This window comes from Rhinatrema bivittatum, chromosome 15 (assembly GCF_901001135.1).
Source record: "Rhinatrema bivittatum chromosome 15, aRhiBiv1.1, whole genome shotgun sequence".
Classification (NCBI taxonomy): Eukaryota; Metazoa; Chordata; class Amphibia; order Gymnophiona; family Rhinatrematidae; genus Rhinatrema; species Rhinatrema bivittatum.
Window position 1 is genome coordinate 80,499,583 of NC_042629.1, and position 22,156 is coordinate 80,521,738.

At 52.8% G+C, this 22,156-nt stretch overlaps 1 protein-coding gene across 4 annotated transcripts in view; it reads left to right on the top strand.

Moving 5' to 3' along the window:
• CLCN6 (chloride voltage-gated channel 6) overlaps nucleotides 1-22,156 on the top strand; it is a 93,518-nt gene that overhangs the window by 67,057 nt on the left and 4,305 nt on the right. For 3 of the 4 annotated variants that reach the window (XM_029577825.1, XM_029577826.1, XM_029577827.1), the window contains exons 17-22: nucleotides 418-524; nucleotides 4,758-4,944; nucleotides 5,027-5,184; nucleotides 5,386-5,542; nucleotides 12,047-12,154; nucleotides 17,895-18,020. In XM_029577825.1, the coding sequence (XP_029433685.1) occupies nucleotides 418-524; nucleotides 4,758-4,944; nucleotides 5,027-5,184; nucleotides 5,386-5,542; nucleotides 12,047-12,154; nucleotides 17,895-18,020 (843 nt within the window). Of the gene's footprint in view, nucleotides 1-417; nucleotides 525-4,757; nucleotides 4,945-5,026; nucleotides 5,185-5,385; nucleotides 5,543-12,046; nucleotides 12,155-17,894; nucleotides 18,021-22,156 lie in introns of those variants that run through there. The other variant, XM_029577828.1, reaches the window with a different exon arrangement.

Sequence of the window (22,156 nt, forward strand, 5' to 3'; positions counted from 1 at the left end):
GTCGGGCCTGCGTGCTCTGTGAAGGTTCACAGCGTGGCAGCCGATCGCGGGTCGGGCCTGCGTGCTCTGTGAAGGTTCACAGCGTGGCAGCCGATCGTGGGTCGGGCCTGCGTGCTCTGTGAAGGTTCACAGCGTGGCAGCTGATCGCGGGTCGGGCCTGCGTGCTCTGTGAAGGTTCACAGCGTGGCAGCTGATCGCGGGTCGGGCCTGCGTGCTATGTGAAGGTTCACAGCGTGGCAGCTGATCGCGGGTCGGGCCTGCGTGCTCTGTGAAGGTTCACAGCGTGGCAGCTGATCGCGGGTCGGGCCTGCGTGCTATGTGAAGGTACACAGCGTGGCAGATGATCGCGGGTCGGGTCTGCATAATCTGCACAGTTCCCTCACCATTCTTTATATTGCTGTCTTGTTCCCTTTCCAGGTGGCAAAATGGACAGGCGATTTCTTTAACAAGGGGATTTATGATATCCATGTGCATTTACGTGGCGTGCCACTGCTAGAGTGGGAAACTGGAGCCGAAATGGACAAGTGAGAAATATTCTTTATTTCATGGGATTTCAATCCCAGTGTGAAGTGTGACATTCAATAAATAACGCTGGGCAGGGAGGGCCATACCAGTAAATGTCCGGGGTATGACAGAATCTCTGCTGATTAATGAGACATTATTTTTATGCTTTTGCAGTGAGTGTAGCTGGGTTTAAAAAAGGTTTGGATAACTGCTATTCCCTGTATGTACCCGGATCAGGCCCGACACCTGGGTTTTGCCTCCCCTCCAGCAGATGGAGACACAGAGGTTTTTCAAAACAAACCCTGGCAACCAAGGTGCCACCCACAGTCCCTCAGTCTTACTCTGTCTCCAGCAGGTGGCGGAGGTGCAAAACCCACAGTCTCTTCTGATTGGGGGAAAGAAAAATAAGGGGAATTAGGAATTGTTAGGGACTTCGGTTCCTTTATTTGTTTAAAAAGAAGAAGAAGGCCCGTCATTCTCCCAGGGGGTTGGCAGGTCCTGAGGGGACCATCCTCCCTGGTCGAGGGCCCTGCCTTGCTGGAGTAGCAGCACTGGGGTGATACCGGGGAGCCCAGCTCACTCACCCCAGCAGGAGCAGGACCTGTCCAGAACCAAGGACAGCGCAGGGGCAGGTTTGCGATTTAAAACAAAAAAAAAGGTAATTTTTTGCTGCGCCGACTCTCCGGTCCGTCCCCCCGACCTGCGCCGCAGTCTTTTCTTGCAGTTTCTCCGTTTCTCAGTGGCGAGTCGGGCCTTTCTTTCTCTCTGGCCGTGAACATGCCCTGAGGATCATCTTGGCGCGCATGCGGCTCCTCGCGCGACAGCCTCTGCGCTTCTTGCTCGCAGGGCAGTGAAGGTCCCTCTGTTTCGCCGCGGGAAGGCCTGATTTGCGCTCCACAGTTGTCCACGCGGTCCCGGACGGGTCGGGCCGACTCAGCTGCGCCGTTCCCGATCAGCGCGGGAACGGCAGCCATTTTGGGATCGCTGCAGGCCGTGGCTCAGAATGCGGGGAGGGGGGGAGGAGATTTTACCCCCGGCACTGTCTCCACAGTGCGGGCCTTCGGGGGAGGGAACCCCTAAAGCTCCAGACGTTTTTTTAAATGAGGAGGGGGCTGCGGATTCCTCATGTGACTCCTCCTTTTCATCAGAATTTGTACTTCTGATGCCCAAGGCTTTTAAAGCCAAAATGTCTGGGGAAAAGTCAGGCTGAGGAGCAGCCTCTATGCCCACCGCCCCGCAAGCGGTCTCGGCGCTGTTCCGGTTCCAAAGGGGAGGCAGAGCCCCCTAAGGGAAAAAGGCCTTTGTGCACAGGACTCTTATTTATTTATTTAACAGCTTTTCTATACCGATGCACATCATATCGGTTCACATCCGAACAAAAAGGTGGAAAATACAATGAACAGGGATGGGGAAAAGAGCGACAACAAGCCTAACAGGTTGCAACAAGGGGTTGCGGTTAGGAGCAGGCTCTATTGGTGAGCCAGGAAGATTATATCAAGGGGGATTAACATCTTAACATGGAACTTAGAAACAGTGTGAGGTTATCATTTAGGGGAGGTAGGGGAGCGTTGCAGGAGGCAGGGGTTACAGGGAAAGCCTGGTGGAAAAGCCACGTCTTTAGCATTTTCTTGAATTTAGAGGGGCAGGTCTCTAGGCGGATGTTTGTGGGTGGGGCCAGCAATTGAAATGGCGCGGTCCCTTGTTGTGAGGCGGGCATTCTTCATCAGGGACTCCTGATACTCATCCGCCACCCCCCGTGGGCTGGGACTGGAGATCCTGACTCCCAGCTCAAGCTCATTCAGGGTGGTACAGTGCTGGAAGGGGATGATCCAAAGGTGGTTCATCTCTTTAAAAAAGAGGAGTTGAACCCTCTTATCCCAGTCATCCTGGGGGAGTTAGGTTTGGAAGCCCCTCTGCCGGAGTCGCGGTTGGAGGTCTATAGATCCGGTATTACTGGGTCTCAGGGGCCCCACAGTGTCTTTCCCTTTTCATTTCTCGGCCACAGACCTTCTCTTTCGGGAATAGGACACTCCTGATTTGGGGTTGAAAGTCAGTAAGGCGATGGATAAGCTATATCCTCTGCCGCAGGATGCGTTGGACCTGCTGAGAATTCCGAAGGTGGATGCAGCGGTGTCTGCGGTTACCAAGAAGTCAACTATACCAGTTATGGGTGCGACCGCCCTCAAGGACTTGCAGGACAGAAAGTTGAAGATGCAGCTCAAAAAGGTGTTTGAGGTCTCCGTGCAGCAATGTACAGTAATTTCGCTCTGCGTGCGGGTCTTCGCTGGGCCCAGCAGCTCCAAGGCAGGTCGGACCTCTCTCAGGGGGAGGTTAGCCAGGCGAACCAGCTGGAAGCGGTCATTGCGTATAGCGCCGATGCTCTCCATGACCTCCTACGTACATCGGCCAGATCCCTGGTGGCCGCGCGTCTGCTACTCTGGCTACGGCATTGGGCTGCTGGATGCTTCGTCCAAGTTTCATCTCAGTTCCCTTCCTTTTAAAGGCAAGTTGTTGTTCAGGAAGGAATTGGAGGATATGATCCAATCTCTGGGTGAGAACAAGGTTCATAAACTGCTGGAGGATCGGCCCCGGCCCAGGGGATCGTTTGCAGCTCGGTCTCTGTTCCGTGGTAATCAGAGACCTCGACTGGCGCGGTCCTCAGGCTCCTCCTTTCGTTCCAATGCCACCAGTCAACAGTCGTGGAATCAGTCCTTTCGAGGCAGGCGTTTTGGCAAGCCAGGCAATTCCCCGTCGGCAGCAGGGACTAAGGCCTTGCAATGAGATACTGCCGGTCCATCCCTCAGTACCCATCCTCCACCCTGTACCAAATGTGGGAGCCAGGCTGTCGCTCTTCTTCGAGGAATGGACCAAATTAACGTTTGACCAGTGGGTCCTCACTGTGATAAGTCAAGGTTACACTTTAGATTTTATACAGCGTCCTCGGGGCAAGTTCCTGATCTCTCCCTGCGGGTACCGAGAAAAACAGGAGGCTGTACAAGGAACACTCCAGCACCTACTGGCCCTGGGGGCTATAACGCCAGTTCCATACGCAGATCTACGCAAGGGACACTACTCCATTTACTTCATCATCCCGAAGAAGGAAGGGACGTTCCGCCCCCTCTTAGATCTCAAAAGAGTCAACCGATGTCTTCGGATACCGCATTTCCGGATGGAGACTCTTCGGTCCATCATCGCCTCGGTACGACAAGGTGAATTCCTGGTGTGTATCCACATCGGCATTCGTTCATCTCATCAGAGATTTCTCAGGTTCTGCATCCTGGGAAAACATTTTCAGTTTCGGGCTCTGCATGGGGGTAACCTGCACGGAGCGGCAGTTACTACCCTTAACAGAAACATGGGGGTAACCTGCACGGAGCGGCAGTTACTGCCCTTAACAGAAACATGGGGGTAACCTGCAGGGAGCAGCAGTTACTGCCCTTAACAGAAACATGGGGGTAACCTGCACGGCGCGGCAGTTATTATCTTGGGAAGCTTGCTTGGTCTTCTGCCGTCATTACTATGTTACCTTATGGGTAAGTCCAGGGAAAGGAAACTTGGTTCTTACCTGCTAATTTTTGTTCCTGTAGCTCCACGGATTAGTCCAGAGTCCCGCCAGTTGACGAAAGGGGTATGGGGCATCTGCTCGATATGTTGTAATTAATCTGAAGACTGACACAGGTTTTTTAGTCCAGGCAAGGTTGCTGGTTAGATGTTTTCCTCTTCCCTCTGCTGGTTTGGGAGTTGTTGTTCTGTTATTGCTGTTGTCATTGTTATCTTGACTTGGGTATAGGTCAACACTGATGGACTGGAGGTGGCGCACTGGGTTATATTGCAGTGTCAGTAAAACTGTCGCCATCTGCTGGAAGGGAGACAAAACCCAGCAGTCTGGACTGATCTGTGGTGCTACAGGAATGAAAATTAGCAGGTAAGAACCAATTTTCCTATATCATCTATCATTGGTTCAGGAAAGGATTATCGCAAATTGAGCGTTAATTCTCCCCTGCACATGATTTCAAGCTAGTATTTTTTATATTTATGAATGAACATGTGGAAATCAAGTGTCCAATCTTCAGCCTATAGCTGGTCCTTGGTAGTGTGTGCAGTACAGGGTAATAAGTGCAAATCTTCTTAGTGTTTGGGTAATTGCCAGGTTCTTATGGCCTGGTTTGGCCTCTGATGGAAACAGGATGTTGGGCTTGATGGACCCTTGGTCTGACCCAGCATGGCAATTTCTTATGTTCTTTCTATCCCAGGCTGAGAGCCAGTGACATTATGGAGCCCAATCTGACGTACGTGTACCCGCACACCCGGATCCAGTCCCTGGTTAGTATTCTGCGCACTACGGCCCATCACGCCTTTCCCGTGGTGACTGAGAACCGAGCTCACGAGCGGGACTTCATGAAGGGCAATCAGCTGATCAGTAACAACATTAAATACAAGGTAAGAGCTGGCCTCGCGGGTTTCTACGTGCGATCCCTGAGCCCTGGCTTCTTTCCTCTTATCACTCGTCTCCTCTCTGCAGAAATCCAGTATCCTGACCCGAGCTGGGGAGCAGCGCAAGCGGAGCCAGTCAATGAAATCCTATCCCTCCAGCGAACTTCGCAATATGTGTGATGAGAACGTTGCCGTGGTGGAAGCAGATGAGAAGGAGGACATGCTGCAGCAGATGCTGGCGCGCAGGTACCGTCACGCCGTCCCCTTTTTCAGCAGAAAGCACTTGCTTCTGGTTTCCCTGAAGGCTGGGCTGGAGGAGCCATTGCTGGTCTCTGGTGCTTTCTGAGCAGGCTGAAAACGCAGCTCTGAATTTCCATTTTGCCTTGCTCTTCACTCCTTCCTAGCTTCGTGTCAGTTTAGCCCCCTCCTGTGATTTCTCTTCTTTAGATACACCCCTTACCCTAACCTCTACCCTGACCAGTCACCCAGTGAAGAGTGGACTATGGAGGAGCGCTTTCGACCGCTGACCTTCCATGGCCTCATCTTGCGCTCTCAGCTGGTCAGCTTATTGGTTCGAGGGGTTTGCTACTCGGAGAGCCAGTCGGTGAGTTCTGGGGAGGGGGGGGTGTGTGTGTGTGGCTCTCTGTCTGCAGGGGGGATCTTTTCCTCCCCCACCCTTGTTTCTCTCCTTTCTCCCCAGATCTGGAGTGTGTGTTTCTCTTTCTCTGTCCTGCTGGAGTCTCTCTCCTTGAGGGGTGCAGGAACTCTACTCTTGCGCTTTCTTTTGGTTTTTGTTCCATTTTGCTGCTGCTTTTATTTAATCTTCGGGCAGTAATCAGCACTCTTTCCTTCTCCTTCCTCTTGTAGTAATGGGGCTTGTTTTGTTGTGGGGAGGCCTTGCATTAACTGAACATATGCATCCTTTTACCCACTTAAAGGATGGAAGGCAAACAGATTTATTTGCATTAAAACTTGATTTTCCTCAACATACTCTGATCAGTCCAGAAAAATGGGCTGTGTATCCCTACCAGCAGGTGGAGTCAGAGAACAATTAGACCTTTGGGCACTGCTACATAACGAGAGCGCCACCTGCAGTCCCTCAGTATTTCTCTGACTCCAGCGGGTGGTACAGATGCACACTTGCAGTCCCTCAGTATTTCTCTGACTCCAGCGGGTGGTACAGATGCACACTTGCAGTCCCTCAGTATTTCTCTGACTCCAGCGGGTGGTACAGATGCACACTTGCAGTCCCTCAGTATTTCTCTGACTCCAGCGGGTGGTACAGATGCACACCTGCAGTCCCTCAGTATTTCTCTGACTCCAGCGGGTGGTACAGATGCACACCTGCAGTCCCTCAGTATTTCTCTGACTCCAGCGGGTGGTACAGATGCACATTTGCAGTCCCTCAGTATTTCTCTGACTCCAGCGGGTGGTACAGATGCACACTTGCAGTCCCTCAGTATTTCTCTGACTCCAGCGGGTGGTACAGATGCACACCTGCAGTCCCTCAGTATTTCTCTGACTCCAGCGGGTGGTACAGATGCACACTTGCAGTCCCTCAGTATTTCTCTGACTCCAGCGGGTGGTACAGATGCACACTTGCAGTCCCTCAGTATTTCTCTGACTCCAGCGGGGGTGGTACAGATGCACACCTGCAGTCCCTCAGTATTTTTCTGACTCCAGCGGGTGGTACAGATGCACACCTGCAGTCTCTACTTATATTTTTTATAGTTAGTTTGAATTTAATTTTTTGGTTTACGATCGCTTCCTGAGGTGTTAGGCGCCTTCATGGGCCATCCCTCAGTAGAAGCCAGGCGTCCGGGGAATTGGATATTCCTGTCAGGGTTTCGCCCGCCACAGTTCGGTGTCTGACGAGCAGGGGCTCCTGGCTACTCACCACCGTCTCTGCTACAGCTGCTCCCTTGTCTCCTGCAACAGCTTTTCTCTGTGTCTTGGTAAAGTTTAATAAAAAAAAGAGCTGTTTTCACTGCGGCTGACTGACAGTCTTCAGTGTTGAGGTAAGGAGAGGTGCAGGAGGGACCAGGTCTTTTAAGGCCGGCCGGGGAAGCCGTCAGCAGTGTTCCCCTCAGCTCCCGGGGCTCTGGGTCGTTTTCTGAGGGCAAGGGTGAGTTTTTCTCTGTGTGCCTCATTTACGCGCCGCTTCCCTGATAGGGGCCTTGCGATTTCACTATAGACAGGCTTCCTTCCTGCGGCACGGCTGCATGCGTTTTTTTCTCCTCAGCCGGTAGTCTCTTAGCCCGCAGCACGAAAAGTTCATTTTTTTCTGGTCCTGCCTGACTGAAATTTTCTCCGCGTCGTGGCTCCGAGTGTTTCTTTTTTTATTCGCATCCTTTTATATTTCACTTCAGACTATCGGCGCGCTGCTGCATATGGGACCAAAAACAGAATCGCAGGCCTGCCGCGCATATGGGTCACGCTGCCAGGCGTTAGATGCGGCCTCCTTATGCGCAGCATGTGCCCCGGGGTTAGAGGGCTCTTCAGGGCTTCTTGCCTCCTCCCTCAGGGAGGGAACGTCTGTCTTGCCTTCAGCTTCGCGGGATGAGGATTCTCCACCTGTTCTAGCCCCGGTGAGGGAAACTTCACTGGGGCAACTGATGATATCACCCCAGCCGACTCTTCAGTGGGAGAGGGGGACCCGGAGGGGTTTTCCCCAGAATTTGTCCTCCTTATGCACCAGGCTTTCCTGGCAAGGAAACGCTCGGTGGTAAAGTGGCCCAGTCTCCTGGGGGCAGGCTCGGACCTGCCTGAGAAAAGAGGTCGGGGTACAGACCCTCGTCAGCGCCTCTCTGATCAGGCTCACCCCACAGGGGATTCTCCTCAGGGTACGCAAGATCCGATCCCGGGGTCTGGGGTGACGCCGGCTTCTGGGGTAGCAGGGGCGGCAGACCCGGATCCACGGCTGGATCCGGATGATGTGGATACTGATGAGCCCGATGACCCTCCTGCGGAGGGGATGACCCCAGCATGGTGCGGTTGTTCAAGCGGGATAAGTTAAGACCCCTTATTCCCCAGGTCCTTGAAGTTCTGGGACTTAAGGTTTTTCAAGAAGAGTCTGACAACGAGGGCGTCAATCCAGTCCTCGACAGCATTAGGGGTCCCACAACATCGTTTCCTCTGCCTAAGAAGGTTCACAAACTAGTGGGAGACTCCGCAAGTTGGAGATCCAGTTGAAGCGAGCATTTGAGGTTGCCGCGCTAAGCCTTCGGGTGGTTTGCACTAGCCTCATGCAGAGGGCCTGTCTGTTGGGTCCAGGAGTTGGCTGCTGGGGCCGGTATGGGCAACAGTGGGGCTCTGCAGTCCACCCACCTAAAAGCAGGCATCGCTTATGTTGCAGATGCTTTGTATGATCTGGTGTGGACCTTGGCGAGAGGTATGGTGTCTTTGGTGTCAGCACGGCATCTCCTGGCTGCGAAATTGGGTGGCGGATTTGTCCTCCAAGTCCCAGCTTTGTAATCTACCCTTTAAGGGCAAGCTCCTGTTTGGGAAGGATCTGGATCAGCTAGTAAAGCTGCTTGCCAAATCCAAGGGCAATCGGTTGCAGGAAGATAAAAGATCTTCTAAAAGTCATCCCTCCTCGAGCTAGGTTTCAGGACTCTTGCCGTTTCAGAACGGGTAGATACTCTGCACCTCCTGCTTCTAAACCTGCTTCGGGGCGTCAGCAGTCCTTTTGAGGGGGTTGCCGGCCCGGAAGATATTCAGGACATCTCGGTGCAGGAAGTAATAAAAAACCCCAAGGAAGCCACGAGCACCCATTCCATCGTCGAAGCTGTCTGAGGCAGATTATCCAACTTTTACACGGAATGGGCAAGAATTACATCAGACTGCTGGGTCTTAGAAGTGATCAAAGACGGGTAAGCACTGGAGTTCTCGTGCCCGGTCCGGGAGGTTTTTGTGGAGTCCCGCGTGGCCTCAAATGTCAAGCGAGAGGCGGTCCGGGTGACTCTACAACAACTTCTCGAGCTCAAAGCTATTGTCCCAGTTCTGGAGGCTCAACAGGGGTGAGGTCGATACTCCGTGTACTTTGTAGTCCCCAAGAAGGAGGGCACGTTTTGGCCCATCCTCGATCTGCAGAAGGTGAACCGTTGCCTTTGGGTTCCTCGCTTTCGTATGGAAAGCCTAAGGACAATGATGGCCGCGGTTCGAAACGGGAAGTTTCTCGCTTCTTTGGACCTCACGGAGGAATATTTACACATTCGATCCAGCTGAATCACCAGAGGTTTCTGCGGTTCAAGGTCTTGGAACGACACTTCCAATTTCGAGCCCTCCCATTTGGTCTCACAACAGCTTCTCGCATATTCATCAAGGTGATGGTGGTGGTGGGCCTTCCTTCGTCAGGAGGGAATCTTGGTCCACCCTTACCTGGACGACTGGTTGATTCGCGCAAAGTCTCGGGAGAACTGTGAGAGATCAGTGCACATGGTGGTGTTCACATTGCGATCCCTAGGTTGGGTAATGAATGTGCAGAAGAGTCACTTGGAACCTACTCAGAAGTTGATTTATCTTGGAGCACAATTCGATACCTTGCTGGGCAAAGTGTTTCTAGCAGCAAACCGAATAGGGAAGTTACAGGAACAAATACATTCCCTTCTTCGAAGGAACAATCCCACAGTGTGGCATCAGGTCCTGGGCTCCATGGCTTCAACCTTGGACTTGGTTCCTTGGGCGTTCACTCACTTACGACCTTTACAGCGTGCGCTTTTTGTCTCGCTGAAGCCCGGTGTCAGAGCAATTCCATCTATCAATGCCTCTATTTCCGGAATGCAGAGCCAGTCTGTCATGGTGGCTGTCACTGGACAATCTGGAACAGAGGTGGATTCGGACACTCCGAATTGGCTGATAATCTCCACCGATGCCAGCCTCTCAGGTTGGGGGGTGGTGTGTGCAGATAGGTCCGCCCAAGGGCTCTGGTCAGGGATGGAAAGATCCTGGTCCTTAAATCAACTCGAGGCCAGGACTATATGTTTGGCCCTGCGGGCGTTTATTTCCTGGATCCAGGGCAGAATGGTGCAAGTCTTCTCGGACAACGCAACCAGTGGCGTACATCAACCGGAAAGGTGGGACTCGAAGTCCCGCCGTAGCACTGGAAGCACGTCTTCTGTTCACCTGGGCAGAGCGCCATCTCGAGGGCATTGCCGCATCCCATGTCGTGGGAGTAGAGAATGTGCAAGCCGATTATCTCAGCCGTCAGAAACTAGAGCCAGGGGAATGGGAACTATCTCTTGAGGCGTGGATCTCATTTGTGCCAGATGGGAAACTCCTCAGCTGGATCTGATGGCAACGCAGGTGAAGGCAAAAACTGTTCGTTTTTGGGGGGTTTTCAGACGTCGCCGAGAACAGTGCTTGGTGGGCATAGAGGCTCTCGTGTGTCCTTGGCCCATGGAGATTCTGCTGTATGCCTTCCCGCCCTGGCCCCGCATAGAGTGGCACCAGGGAAGGGTGATTCTGGTGGCGCCGGAGTGGCCTTGTTGTCTGTGGTTCGTGGATCTGGTACGCTTGGCTCTAGAGGGTCCACTTCAGTTGGCTCATCTAACGCATCTGCTCCGTCAGGGGCCCATATTTTCAGATTGGGAGGATCGCTTCTCTCTTGCGGCTTGGCGTTTGAGAGGCGGCATTTACGCTTGAGGGGTTATTCAGAACAAGTCATTTCCATCCTCTACAGGCAAAGACGTCCAGCCACCTCTATGGCCTATGTGAGAGTTTGGAAGCTTTTTGAGACTTGGTGTCATCAGCATTCCTGCGACCCTTTAGCGGTGCATGTTCCTCGGGTGCTTGACTTTTTGCAACAGGGCCTCGCTAAGGGCTTGGCATTCAATTCCCTTCATGTTCAAGTTGCAGTTCTAGGTGCCTTGCGGGGAAACTTTGACGGCTGTTCGCTGGCAGCGCATCCGAATATTGCTCGGTTTCTTAAGAGGGTCAAATATTTGCGCCCTCCCATCTATTCAGTGTGTCTGGATTGGAGTTTGAATTTAGTCCTGCGAGTTCTATGTGGTGCTCCTTTCGAGCCTCTTCGTGGAGTTTCCCTAAAAGATCTGACTTTGAAAACGGTGTTTTTGGTGGCCATTTGCTCGGCCCGTCGGATCTGAGTTGCAGGCGCTGTCTTGTCGGGATCCTTTTCTTCGGATTTACAACGTTCGGGTATCGTTACGTACGGTTCCGTCCTTTGTCCCTAATTTCATTATTTAATTATTTAATCCAGGTTATCTTCAATACATAGCCCGAGGGCGTCAGGTGCCTTTGGGTCTCAGAGCTCATTCCCCTAGGGCTCAGGCTACCTCCTGGGCAGAGTGTTAGTTACTGTGGCCTCAGGAGATCTGTAGGGCGGGGGTGTGGTTGTCTATTCACACTTTTACGAAACATTACCGCTTGGACGTTAAGGCTTCTGATGAACCATCCTTCGGGGAGAGTGTGCTTCGTGCAGGTCTTTCGGGTTCCCGCCCAGTGTAGGGTGGCTTGGGTACATCCCACTTTTCTGGACTGATCTGGGTATGTCCAGGAAATGAAAATTGGTTCTTACCTGCTAATTTTCATTCCGGTAATACCACAGATCAGTCCAGAGGCCCACCCCTTTCCTCAGATACTGAAAGACTGTCTTGGTCAGAACCTGCTTGAGTTTTTTATTGTTGAAGCTCCTTTTTTTGCAGACATGATTCATGGAGCAGTTTTTAGCAGTTGTTCGGTCAGGTTTTTGCCAGTGACGAAGTGATAGTCTGGAAATTTGGTTGGGTGCTACCCTTCGTTATTTAGTTCTGTTAGCATGGGCTTGGGTACAGGTCAATACTGAGGGACTGCAGGATGCACTCTCGTTATGTAGCAGTGCCCAAAGGTCTCATTGTTCTCTGACTCCACCTGCTGGTAGGGATACACAACCCACTTCTCTGGACTGATCTGTGGTATTACAGGAACGAAAATTAGCAGGTAAGAACCAATTTTCATATTACCTCCTAAATCAGGGCTTCCCGCCTTGTTTTTAGGATAGTCACAATGAATATGCAGAAGATATATTGGGTTTCCAATGTATGCAAATTTCTGATGCATCTCTGTAGGCTTCCAAAGCTCTGTCTTGAATAATTTCTCTTGTGCATTGCAGAGTACCAGTCAGCCTCGTCTGTCCTATGCAGAGCTGGCCGAAGACTACCCACGGTTCCCTGATATCCATGACTTGGATCTAACACTCTTAAATCCACGTATGATTTTGGTAAGCTATTCTAAGGCTTCCAGACTGTGCCTGCTCATAATGATTTTTTAGCATTCCCCATGCCTGAGCCAGAGTCGCTGGATTTGCCCTGATCCTGGACAGTAGTCTTGCAGTGGGCCCAGGCCTAGTTCTGATCAGCAGTCTTGTCGTCAAAATTTGGATCTAAGTTTTCTCAATGCATCATTCCTGTTCTTCCCAGATGAGTGGCTTATGGTCTTCAGCAACCCGCAGATGCTTATATGCATCTGTGCCTGTGTTCACTGCCTCCAGCAGATGGCAGGCAAGCATCCCGTGCTGTGCACTGAGGCCAGGTGAAGAGGAAATTTGAGGAGCAATGGCAGCTCCTGGGATAACAGTCCTTCGGGCTATCACTTTCCCGATCAGAGCAGGCCCAATTTGGTGAGATGGGGAGAGTGATGGCTCCTGGGGAGAACAGGTCTTTGGGCTGACATGCCCTCAGGCACTCGTAGCCTAGATGCAGGGCATTTTCAGGAGGTGTTTGAGAGCACTGAATTGTGGGAATCCAGCTGGGGACCCTGCCGCTCAGTGTAAGGTCTGCTGTTTTTCAGTTTCTTCCCTCTGGCCTCCATACCTCTATTCCTCCCCATCACTCTTCCAGGGGTCCAGGCTGCCTCCCTTTGCACCTCAAATGGTATCTCTCCACTTGTTTTGTATGGAGCTGCTGGCTTGCTTTGCTCCAGGCTTCTCATCGTGCGGTTGTGGCAGGAGAATGGATCTGGGGCATGGAACTGGTCCATGTTGTGTCAGAGGCTGCAATGTACCAAGGGGTGACTTCGGCCTTCACAGAAGGCTGCAGTCCTGTGCTGGCCTTCATCGCGCATCCATAGCAATGCCCTGGGGTTTTTTGTGTTTTATTTATTTTTTTAACTGGGAGGGCCTTTTGGTATAAAGGCGAGAGAGGGGAATCTACTCCTCTGGGTGGGGGTGCAAATATGTTGGGCCCATTTGCGGAGAGTGTTCCTGCCCGTGTGCTAGTGCCACAACAGCGACGGAAACAATTTTGAGCTGCATGCTGCAGCTAGAAACGGGGCTCTGGTAGCTTGGCCATTACAGGTCCGCTGCAGCTAGAAACGGGGCTCTGGTAGCTTGGCCATTACAGGTCCGCTGCAGCTAGAAACGGGGCTCTGGTAGCTTGGCCATTACAGGTCCGCTGCAGCTAGAAACGGGGCTCTGGTAGCTTGGCCATTACAGGTCCGCTGCAGCTAGAAACGGGGCTCTGGTAGCTTGGCCATTACAGGTCCGCTGCAGCTAGAAACAGGGCCCTGGTAGCTTGGCCATTACAGGTCCGCTGCAGCTAGAAACGGGGCTCTGGTAGCTTGGCCATTACAGGTCCGCCGCAGCTAGAAACGGGGCTCTGGTAGCTTGGCCATTACAGGTCCGCCGCAGCTAGAAACGGGGCTCTGGTAGCTTGGCCATTACAGGTCCGCCGCAGCTAGAAACGGGGCTCTGGTAGCTTGGCCATTACAGGTCCGCCGCAGCTAGAAACGGGGCTCTGGTAGCTTGGCCATTACAGGTCCGCCGCAGCTAGAAACGGGGCTCTGGTAGCTTGGCCATTACAGGTCCGCTGCAGCTAGAAACGGGGCTCTGGTAGCTTGGCCATTACAGGTCCGCTGCAGCTAGAAACGGGGCTCTGGTAGCTTGGCCATTACAGGTCCGCTGCAGCTAGAAACGGGGCTCTGGTAGCTTGGCCATTACAGGTCCGCTGCAGCTAGAAACGGGGCTCTGGTAGCTTGGCCATTACAGGTCCGCTGCAGCTAGAAACGGGGCCCTGGTAGCTTGGCCATTACAGGTCCGCTGCAGCTAGAAACGGGGCCCTGGTAGCTTGGCCATTACAGGTCCGCTGCAGCTAGAAACAGGGGCTCTGGTAGCTTGGCCATTACAGGTCCGCTGCAGCTAGAAACGGGGCCCTGGTAGCTTGGCCATTACAGGTCCGCTGCAGCTAGAAACGGGGCTCTGGTAGCTTGGCCATTACAGGTCCGCCGCAGCTAGAAACGGGGCTCTGGTAGCTTGGCCATTACAGGTCCGCTGCAGCTAGAAACAGGGCTCTGGTAGCTTGGCCATTACAGGTCCGCTGCAGCTAGAAACAGGGCCCTGGTAGCTTGGCCATTACAGGTCCGCTGCAGCTAGAAACGGGGCTCTGGTAGCTTGGCCATTACAGGTCCGCTGCAGCTAGAAACGGGGCTCTGGTAGCTTGGCCATTACAGGTCCGCTGCAGCTAGAAACGGGGCTCTGGTAGCTTGGCCATTACAGGTCCGCCGCAGCTAGAAACGGGGCTCTGGTAGCTTGGCCATTACAGGTCCGCTGCAGCTAGAAACGGGGCTCTGTTAGCTTTCCATTACAGGTCCGCTGCAGCTAGAAACGGGGCTCTGGTAGCTTGGCCATTACAGGTCCGCTGCAGCTAGAAACGGGGCTCTGGTAGCTTGGCCATTACAGGTCCGCTGCAGCTAGAAACGGGGCTCTGGTAGCTTGGCCATTACAGGTCCGCTGCAGCTAGAAACGGGGCTCTGGTAGCTTGGCCATTACAGGTCCGCTGCAGCTAGAAACAGGGCTCTGGTAGCTTGGCCATTACAGGTCCGCTGCAGCTAGAAACGGGGCTCTGGTAGCTTGGCCATTACAGGTCCGCCGCAGCTAGAAACAAGGCCCTGGTAGCTTGGCCATTACAGGTCCGCCGCAGCTAGAAACGGGGCTCTGGTAGCTTGGCCATTACAGGTCTGCCGCAGCTAGAAACGGGGCTCTGGTAGCTTGGCCATTACAGGTCTGCCGCAGCTAGAAACGGGGCTCTGGTAGCTTGGCCATTACAGGTCCGCCGCAGCTAGAAACGGGGCTCTGGTAGCTTGGCCATTACAGGTCCGCCGCAGCTAGAAACGGGGCTCTAGTAGCTTGGTCATTACAGGTCTGCTGCAGCTAGAAACAAGGCCCTGGTAGCTTGGCCATTACAGGTCCGCCGCAGCTAGAAACGGGGCCCTGGTAGCTTGGCCATTACAGGTCCGCTGCAGCTAGAAACGGGGCTCTGGTAGCTTGGCCATTACAGGTCTGCCGCAGCTAGAAACGGGGCCCTGGTAGCTTGGCCATTACAGGTCTGCTGCAGCTAGAAACAAGGCCCTGGTAGCTTGGCCATTACAGGTCTACGCATTTCCTCCACTTCCTCTTCTCTCGAAGACTCTCGTGAAGTTACTTCAGGACAAGGGAAGCATGATCCTGATAGCACCTCACTGGCGACGCCAAGTGTGGTTTCCAATACTTCAGGACATCTCCATCCGCAGGCACATTTCCTTGGGAAAGGACCCGCTTCTGATCACTCAAAACGACGGGTGCCTACGACATCCCAATCTTCAAGTCTTGTCCCTGACGGCATGGATGTTGAAAGGTTAATCCTTCAACCACTTAACCTTTCTGAGCCAGTTTCCTGTGTCTTGATGGTAGGCACCGTTCCTTTTAATTATGTTATTAAAGGCACCGTTCCTTTTAATTATGTTATTAACCCCATATATCTTAATCCAAGTTAATTCAACCTGTTCATTGTAAGACATTTACTTGTCATTGTTACTGTTTAGAATGTAAACTGAATTGATCAGTAATTCTGTTATTGGAAAGTCGGTATAGAAAAATGCTAAATAAATAAATAAATGGTTTCACGGAAGCCCTCCGTGGAAAAGGTTCATGTCATAGTGCTCTTCTCAGTCCCTTGACCCCTTTTCCTGTCCAATCCCGAAATTTCTGGACTATCTCTAGCATCTATCAGAGCTAGGTCTTAAGACTTCCTCCATCAGAATGCATGTCAGTGCGGTAGCCGCCTTCCATAAAGGTGTCAGGGATGTCTCTATATCAGTACATCCCCTTGTAACACGCTTTTTGAAGGGCTTGCTCCACATCAAGCCTCCACTATGTCCTCCGGCCCCTTCTTGGGATCTTAATCTAGTTCTGGGTCGGTTCAGGAAACCACCATTCGAGCCTCTTCACTCTTGTGAACTTCGATATCTCACATGGAAAGTGATTTTCAGCTCGCAGAGTTAGTGAATTACAGGCTCTAGTTACCTATCCACCTTACACTAAACTTCTGCAGGACCGGGCGGTACTTCGCACTCACCCTAAATTCTTACCCAAGGTAGTTTCAGAGTTTCATCTTAATCAATCCATCATACTATCTACCTTTTTTCCCAGACCCCATGCCAATCCAGGAGAACAGGCTCTGCATCCCTTTGACTGTAAATGGGCTCTAGCCTTCTATCTAGACCGTACAGCTGCCCACAGGGAAAGTACTCAATTGTTTGTCTCTTTCCACCCTAACAAGTTAGGGCAGCCTGTGGGTAAGCAGACTCTCTCCTCCTGGTTAGTGGACTGCATATCCTTTTGCTATCAACAAGCAGGCATTCCTTTTCAAGACTGTGTTAAGGCACACTCTGTGAGGGCCATGGCGACTTCAGTAGCACACCTACGCTCTGTACCGCTTCCTGACATTTGCAGAGCTGCCACCTGGAGTTCTCTCCACACCTTTACAGCCCATTATTGCTTGGACAAAGCCGGAAGACAAGATTCCATCTTCGGCCAATCTGTCCTACGTAACCTATTCCCAACATGACGTACCAACACCCTTCTGCCTGCCCGGTGGGGTTCAGGATGCCCTCGGCCAAATTTCCACCCCAGTTCTTGTGCCTGTTGCACGTCTTTGGGTACATTTGGTGCATTGCTCGGGCATCCTCAGCTCAGTACTCACCCATTGTGAGGACTACCATCCTGCTTGTCCAGTGAGAAAGCGGAGTTGCTTACCTGTAACAGGTGTTCTCACAGGACAGCAGGATGTTAGTCCTCACGAAACCCGCCCGCCACCCCGCGGAGTTGGGTTCGTTTACGTTTTCTTCTTTAATTTTTCGCATGTACTTTTTACTATAAGACGAGACTGAAGGGGGACCCCTGCTGGCTGCAGGGTTGGTGCTGTGCTGGGCATGCCCAGTAGGTGCCAGTCAAAGTTCTAGAAACTTTGACAGAAGTTTTCCATGATTGGGCTCCATCCTGTGATGTCACCCATATGTGAGGACTAACATCCTGCTGTCCTGTGAGAACACCTGTTACAGGTAAGCAACATCTGCTTTTCTGTGAATAATCCTAAACATTTCTGCTTCTCCCACTGCTGAACCACTAATTCTGGAGTCTTAAAATATAAATTTTTGATTGCAAAGACTTTCTGCCACAGTTTCAGGAGATCTGTCCTCAGTAACTTGTGCCTCTTGAATTATTTTGGGCACAGCCATTTCCTCTCTACTGTGTTTCCAGCTCAGCCGAACCAGAGTTGGGATCTGAGCTTTCCTAGCATGAGCCTGAGGCTCAGCTGGGACCACACAGCAGGACAGTGTGCAGAGACCTGCAGCCATGCTGGGACCCCTAAACTCTGCCCCCACAGAGCAGCCATGGAGAAAACCTGATCTGGGAATGAAATCCAGGTTCCTCCACTGCCACTGGCCACCTGGCCAGGCCCTGCTTCCCATATCTAACATTTATGTTCTGCCTATCACAACTGCGGCCATTCTAAACAGCTTGCAAAAAACAGCAGAATGTAAAAGTAAAGCAAGAATACCAAGTTTTCAAGCTTGCTGAGGTGTTTCAGAGTTTTTGCTATGGATTCTGCCCCATGGTGCATTCTTTTCACCAGGTGTTTAAGTCTCTTGTGGACAAGAAAGTAATGTGCTTGTATTGATTCCTTGTACTTTCCGCTTCTTGTCAGGATGTCACGCCTTACATGAACCCCTCTTCCTTCACCGTCTCACCTAATAGTCACGCATCCCAAGTCTTCAACCTCTTCAGAACCATGGGTCTCCGGCACCTGCCAGTGGTGAATGCAGTAGGAGAGGTGAGATATCGCTGCTGAGGACGACAGCAATCAAATGCACATCCTTGGGATTTATAGGTGTAGTTACGAGGGCCTCTCCTTACCTCCTATTGTGCCAGGCCACTTCCAGTCTCCAGCATGTGTAATTCTAAACTGTACAGTGATCCTCATCTGCACACGTATGTTGCCATTCTAGAGGTGGCAGTAGATGGATAGAAATCCGCTTTCATGTTGTTGAGAACTGTTTTTCCTGTTCGTACCCCAGATCAGTCCAGGTGAGTGGGGCTTATGCCTCCCTACCAGCAGATGGAGACAGAGAACAAAACCTCTGAGGCACTGCTGCATAAGCGAGAGTGCCACCTGCAGTCCTCAGTATTTCTCTGTCTCCAGCAGACTGTGGAGGTGCAAACTCCTGCAGTCTGAAGTAAAAAAAAAAAAAAAAAAGAGCATTTTCCCTGTACGTACCCGGATCAGTCCAGACTCCTGGGTTTTGCCCCCCCTCTAGCAGATGGAGACAGAAGTTTACAAACAAAAACTCTGCCTATCTCTAGGCTGGTGCCACTTACAGTCCGGCAGTATTCTTCTGTCTCCTAGCAGGTGGAGGGGGTGCCAAACCTACAGTCTGTGCTGAGGCCTAGATTTAGGTGGTAGTGTGTAAAAAAAAAAAAAAAAAAAAAGAGGAAGAGAAAGCAGTTTGAGAGTAGGAAGCCGACGGATTGGGGTTCGGACCACAGAGGCTTGCCTGCTGGTCACCGAGCCTGCCTCCCAGAGGGTAGTGAGGTCCTGAGGGGACCATCCCCTCTGGTTGAGGCCGCTGTTACGTGGGGGAGCTCCACTGTCAGCGTCTATCAGGGCTGGGGGTGACATCGGGGTGCCCGGTTCCCTCCCCCCAGCTGGATCCGGACCTGATTTACCGGTAACTGTGTCTGTGTGTTAAAAAAATTTAAAAAAGTACTGCCTGTTTTCTTCTTTTGTCTGTGCCTCATCTCTCTTGTCCTGTTCCTGTGAGGGGGGAGGTAGAGGACCGCCGTCGCCGGGGAGATCTTTTCTTTTTTGTACTGTGCCTACCCTTTTCTCCTCGTCGGGGCTGTGATGCCGCGGAGAGCTGCATGTCAGGCCTGTGGGTCCACGGCCACGAGGCTGTCAAGGGACAGCCTGTGTTCATGCGTTTCCGGCGGGGAGGGGGGGTCCGCGACGCCGGCAGGGTCCCGGGGCAGCAGGCAGGTACGTGCAGGTCCTGAGGTCAGCAGGCCGGCGATTAGTGCCAGGTCGGCTTCGGGGACGCCAGGTCCGGGCGCCATTTTGTTTTCTTCGCCAGCGTTTCCGGCATTTTCGGTGGCCATTTTAGGTCCAAGGGAAGCTGCGGCAGGCGCGTTGCCGCCGTGTGAGGGGGAGGACGACCCTCCGCCGAGGTTATCCCCGCAGCGGGGGGGTCCCAAGGGGGACAATCGTGCTTCTGCCATGGGGGCTTTCTCTCCACATCCCTCTGAGGGGGAGGAAGAAGAGGCCTCGGACTCAGACTCGTCCTTTGGGTCTGCGTTTGTTCTGCTTATGCATAAGGCCTTCAAGGCCCGTAGACGGGCCAAGAAGAAGGCATGGGAGACCTCCACTCCGGATTCGGGGCCTCGGGCAGAGAAAAGGTCCAAGCCAGGTATGGGGTCGGAGGGCCAGAGTAGGGCTCGACCACTCCGGTCCTCGGTTCCCAGGGGGGAGCTGGAATCGACCACAGACACGGATGAGCCGGAGGACCTGTTCCCAGAATTGGGGGGGGCGTCTCGGCCGTTTTTACGAGGAATGGACCAGGATCACGTTGGACCAGTGGGTCCTAGATGTGATAAGACACGGTTACGAGTTAGATTTTTTACACCGGCTGCTTCCGTTTTTTCTGGTATCCCCTTGCAGGTTCTCAGCAAAGCGACGGGCGATACAAGCCACACTAGATCGTCTCAGGGAGCTCACGCTATCGTTCCCGTTCCGGTCAACGAACTTTGCAGGGGCTGGTATTCCATTTACTTCATAGTACCAAAGAAGGAAGGAATGTTTCGGCCCATCCTGGACCTGAAGGGGGTCAACAAATGTCTGCAGGTTCCTCGGTTTCGAATGGAAACTTTACGGTCGGTGATCGCAGCCGTGCGTCCAGGGGAGTTTCAGGCCTCCCTGGACCTCACGGAGGCGTATCTCCACATTGGCATTCAGGCAGAGCATCAACAGTTCCTTCGGTTTGCAGTGTTGGGGCAGCATTTTCAATTCCAGGCGCTCCCGTTCGGTCTGGCCACAGCGCCTCGAACGTTCACCAAGATTATGATGGTAGTGGCAGCGCACTTCCGGAGGGAAGGTCTGTTGGTGCACCCGTATTTGGACGATTGGCTAATTCGTGCCAAGTCTGAGACGCTCTGCCGAGCAGTGATCCAGCGGGTTCTCCAATTGTTGGACAAGCTCGGTTGGATAGTCAATGTCTCCAAGAGTCAGTTGACGCCGTCGCAGTCCCTGGAGTTTTTGGGAGCATTGTTCGACATGCGTCAGGGAACGGTTTCTCTTACTCAAGACCGAATGTTCACATTGCAAGCGCGCGTTCGCAGATTGTTATCCAAGCAGGTGCCCATTGTCTGGGACTATTTGCAGGTGTTGGGGTCCATGACATCAACACTGGAATTGGTACCTTGGGCGTTCGCTCATATGCGGCCCTTACAGTCAGCGTTGCTATCCCGATGGAACCCGGTCTCGGAAGAATTTCATCTGCCCCTGACTCTGCCAGCCAGGGACAGCTTGGATTGGTGGTTGTGTCCGGCCAACTTGAGTCGCGGGGTTCCTTTAGAGATCCCATCTTGGACGGTCATTACCACGGATGCCAGTCTGCTCGGCTGGGGAGCGATGTGCTTACAGCGTTCAATACAGGGGCAGTGGTCGCCTCAGGAAGCGTCGTGGTCCATAAATCATCTGGAAACCAGAGCGGTTCGGCTGGCTTTTCTGGAGTTCCTACCACTCATTCGCGGTAGGGCAGTCAGAGTGTTGTCCGACAACACGACCACGGTGGCGTACATCAACCGACAAGGGGGAACCAAGAGTCAGGCTATAGCGTCCGAAGCTCGTCTCATGTTCACCTGGGCGGAGCGTCATCTCAGTTGTCTCGCAGCCTCCCACATAGCCGGGGTAGACAATGTTCAGGCCGATTTCTTGAGCCGAAATTGGCTGGATCCAGGAGAGTGGGAGCTAGTGGAGGATGGCTTCCGGCTCATTTGTGCTCGGTGGGGCACACCTGCGATCGATTTGATGGCAATCTTCCGCAATGCGAAAGCGCCTCTGTTTTTTGCTCGAAGGCGGGAGACGGCAGCAGAGGGAGTAGATGCTCTGGCTCTTCCATGGACGACGGACGTCCTACTCTGTTTCCTCCGTGGCCACTCATAGGAAAGGTGTTGCGGCGGATCGAGGCACACTCAGCGGATGTTGTTCTGGTGGTGCCCGAGTGGCCACGGCGCCCGTGGTTCACAGACCTCCTGAACCTGGCAGTAGAGGAGCCTCTCCGTTTCCCGTATGTTCCGGACCTTCTGCTCCAAGGACCCGTGTGTTTCGACCAGGTCGATCGCTTTTGTCTAGCGGCCTGGCTTTTGAGAGGCAAAGGCTGAGATCTAAGGGCTATGCGGAACCGGTGGTCGCTACTCTATTACGCTCCCAGAAGACGTCTACTTCCTTATCTTATGTTAGGGTCTGGAAGTTGTTTGAATCGTGGTGTCTGGACCGGGATGTGGTTCCTACGCGAGCGACCGTGCCAGATATCCTTCTGTTCCTGCAGGACGGTTTGTCTAAGGGTCTTTCATGTAGTTCCTTGCGGGTTCAGGTGGCGGCGCTGGGTTCCTTATGTGGTTTGATTCAGGGGAAACCAGTGGCGGCTCATGCTGATGTAGCGCATTTCCTGCGAGGGGCAAAACATCTGCGGCCTCCGATTCGTCAGCCTTGTCCGTCCTGGAATTTGAATCTTGTTCTTCGGGCCTTGTGTGGCGCTCCGTTCGAGCCTATTCGCAAAACCACCTTGAAGGATTTGACACTGAAGGTAGTGTTCTTAGTGGCCATTGTTTCGGCGCATCGGATTTCCGAGCTTCAAGCTTTGTCGTGCAGGGAGCCCTTTTTGAGGATATCGGAGTCGGGTATCCTTGCGTACG